The 1,711-nt window shown below is 49.6% G+C and overlaps 1 protein-coding gene across 1 annotated transcript in view; it reads right to left on the reverse strand.

The window, feature by feature from the left end:
• Positions 1–1,711, reverse strand: part of LOC109467499 (B-cell CLL/lymphoma 9-like protein) — a 13,091-nt gene that overhangs the window by 2,771 nt on the left and 8,609 nt on the right. The window contains exons 13-14 of the mRNA XM_019765511.1: positions 819–1,200; positions 39–291 (exon numbers count right to left, since the gene is read on the reverse strand). Of these exons, the coding sequence (XP_019621070.1) occupies positions 39–291; positions 819–1,200 (635 nt within the window). The remainder of the gene's footprint in view (positions 1–38; positions 292–818; positions 1,201–1,711) is intronic.

Raw genomic sequence — 1,711 nt, forward strand, 5'->3', positions numbered from 1 at the left:
CCCTGTGGCTGTGGCTGGGACTGCAGCATCTGGGGCGCCCCCTGTGGCTGTGGTTGGGACTGCAGCAGCTGATGTCTGTCCTGGGGCGCCCCCTGTGGCTGTGGTTGGGACTGCAGCAGCTGGTGTGCATAGGGCTCGCCGTATGAGGTAGACAATCCGGTTTGCTGTCGTTGGATGGACCGCGCCATGTCCTGGTAGGGGGGTGGAGGCTGCATAGTCTGCTGCAAGGCCCCCTGGGAGTCTGGGGGGCCGTCATAGTCCTGAGGTAAGAACTGCTGTGGACCAGGGTACCTGCAGGGAAGATTTCAAACAGCATTGTTTATGTCATCTGGAAGCCAATCCCACTTCATGAACAATGAATCTTCCCCAAAACATGAACAATGGGTCTCTTTCACTCAACATGAAAAATGGATCTTCCCAAAGAACGTTACATTGATATAATGAAGACATGGTATGAAGAACTAGTTCCTATGCTACACTACATACTACATTGTAAGATATACATAAAGTGGGTGAGTTAATTTATTAAGTTTGACTTCTTTTGAAGCTGTGGAACACTTTTCTGTAAAATGTGGGTTCTTTGGTTTTAACAGTAGAATTGTTTTTCCATGGTGAGAAATAGTCATTAAGTAAGAGTGAGAAAGTAAGGATATAAGAATAAATGTTTAGGCCCACCTCTGACCCCCATACGGCTCCCCACTTGTGCAAAGATTAAGTGTAACAAGTCGTTCAATGTAATATTGCTAGCTGTGCCATGCCTGCGAAGCTGGTGGGTTATACCAGCTATACAGATACTGATACAGAAAGTTTGTACTGACCTCTGTCCCCCGTATGGCTGCCCACGCATCATCTGTTGCTCCAACATCCGTTTTCTCTTCTCTCTGTAAAAACTCTCCTCCAGCCTCCGCCACTCCATCTGCGCGGCCGACATCTGGTCTGACCCCGGCGACACCATGCCCTCTGACCCCACCGGCGACGACCCCAGATGACCCAACATGGCTGCCGCCGTTGCCTTGTGGGGAGGTGCACCCTGGGAAGGGTCACCGCTCCACCCTGCCTGTGATGTCATCATGTTGGCCTGTGATGTCATCAGTCCGTGCGGTGACATCATCGGGTTGGTGGGTAGGTTCCCCGGGCTGGGCTGTTGTTGTTGCTGCATGTTGAGGCCTGCTGGGCCGCGTGGGGGCATCCCTGGCCGACCTAATATTAATAATAATACATAGATGAAGAATAGGCATCCAGGTCAACATACTTATAGGAAATTCAAACTCTACTACTCGATAAATTACGGAGATAATTTCTGGACGTTTTGAGTCTTCAGAGTCACAAATGAACTAGCAGAACTCGTTAACACTTATATATGAGCTACTGGAAAAAACAGTCTCCTTTACAAATCATTGACTATATGAGTCTTGCCATGTTCAACTGTTTTTTCAAGTTGCTCCTATATAAGTGTTAATGAGTTCTGTTAGTTCCTTACTGATGCTGAAGAAGAGTGGCGGATGTCATTCGAAACGTCCAATTTTGAATAAATAAATAAATGCAGACCTTGCAGACTGGCGAGGTCGATCTGCTGCTGTTGCGCGAGGCTGTCGCTAGGTGGGGCTGTTTGCGCCTGCTCGGGGAACAGCATCTTGTGCATGCGCTGGATGGTCAGCAGCCGCTCCTGTCTGTGCCGCAGCTGCTCAGGCGTCAGCCCCTCCGGCCCGCT

Source organism: Branchiostoma belcheri, unplaced genomic scaffold, assembly GCF_001625305.1.
Source record: "Branchiostoma belcheri isolate BF01 breed outbred unplaced genomic scaffold, Haploidv18h27 scaffold180, whole genome shotgun sequence".
Taxonomy (NCBI): Eukaryota; Metazoa; Chordata; class Leptocardii; order Amphioxiformes; family Branchiostomatidae; genus Branchiostoma; species Branchiostoma belcheri.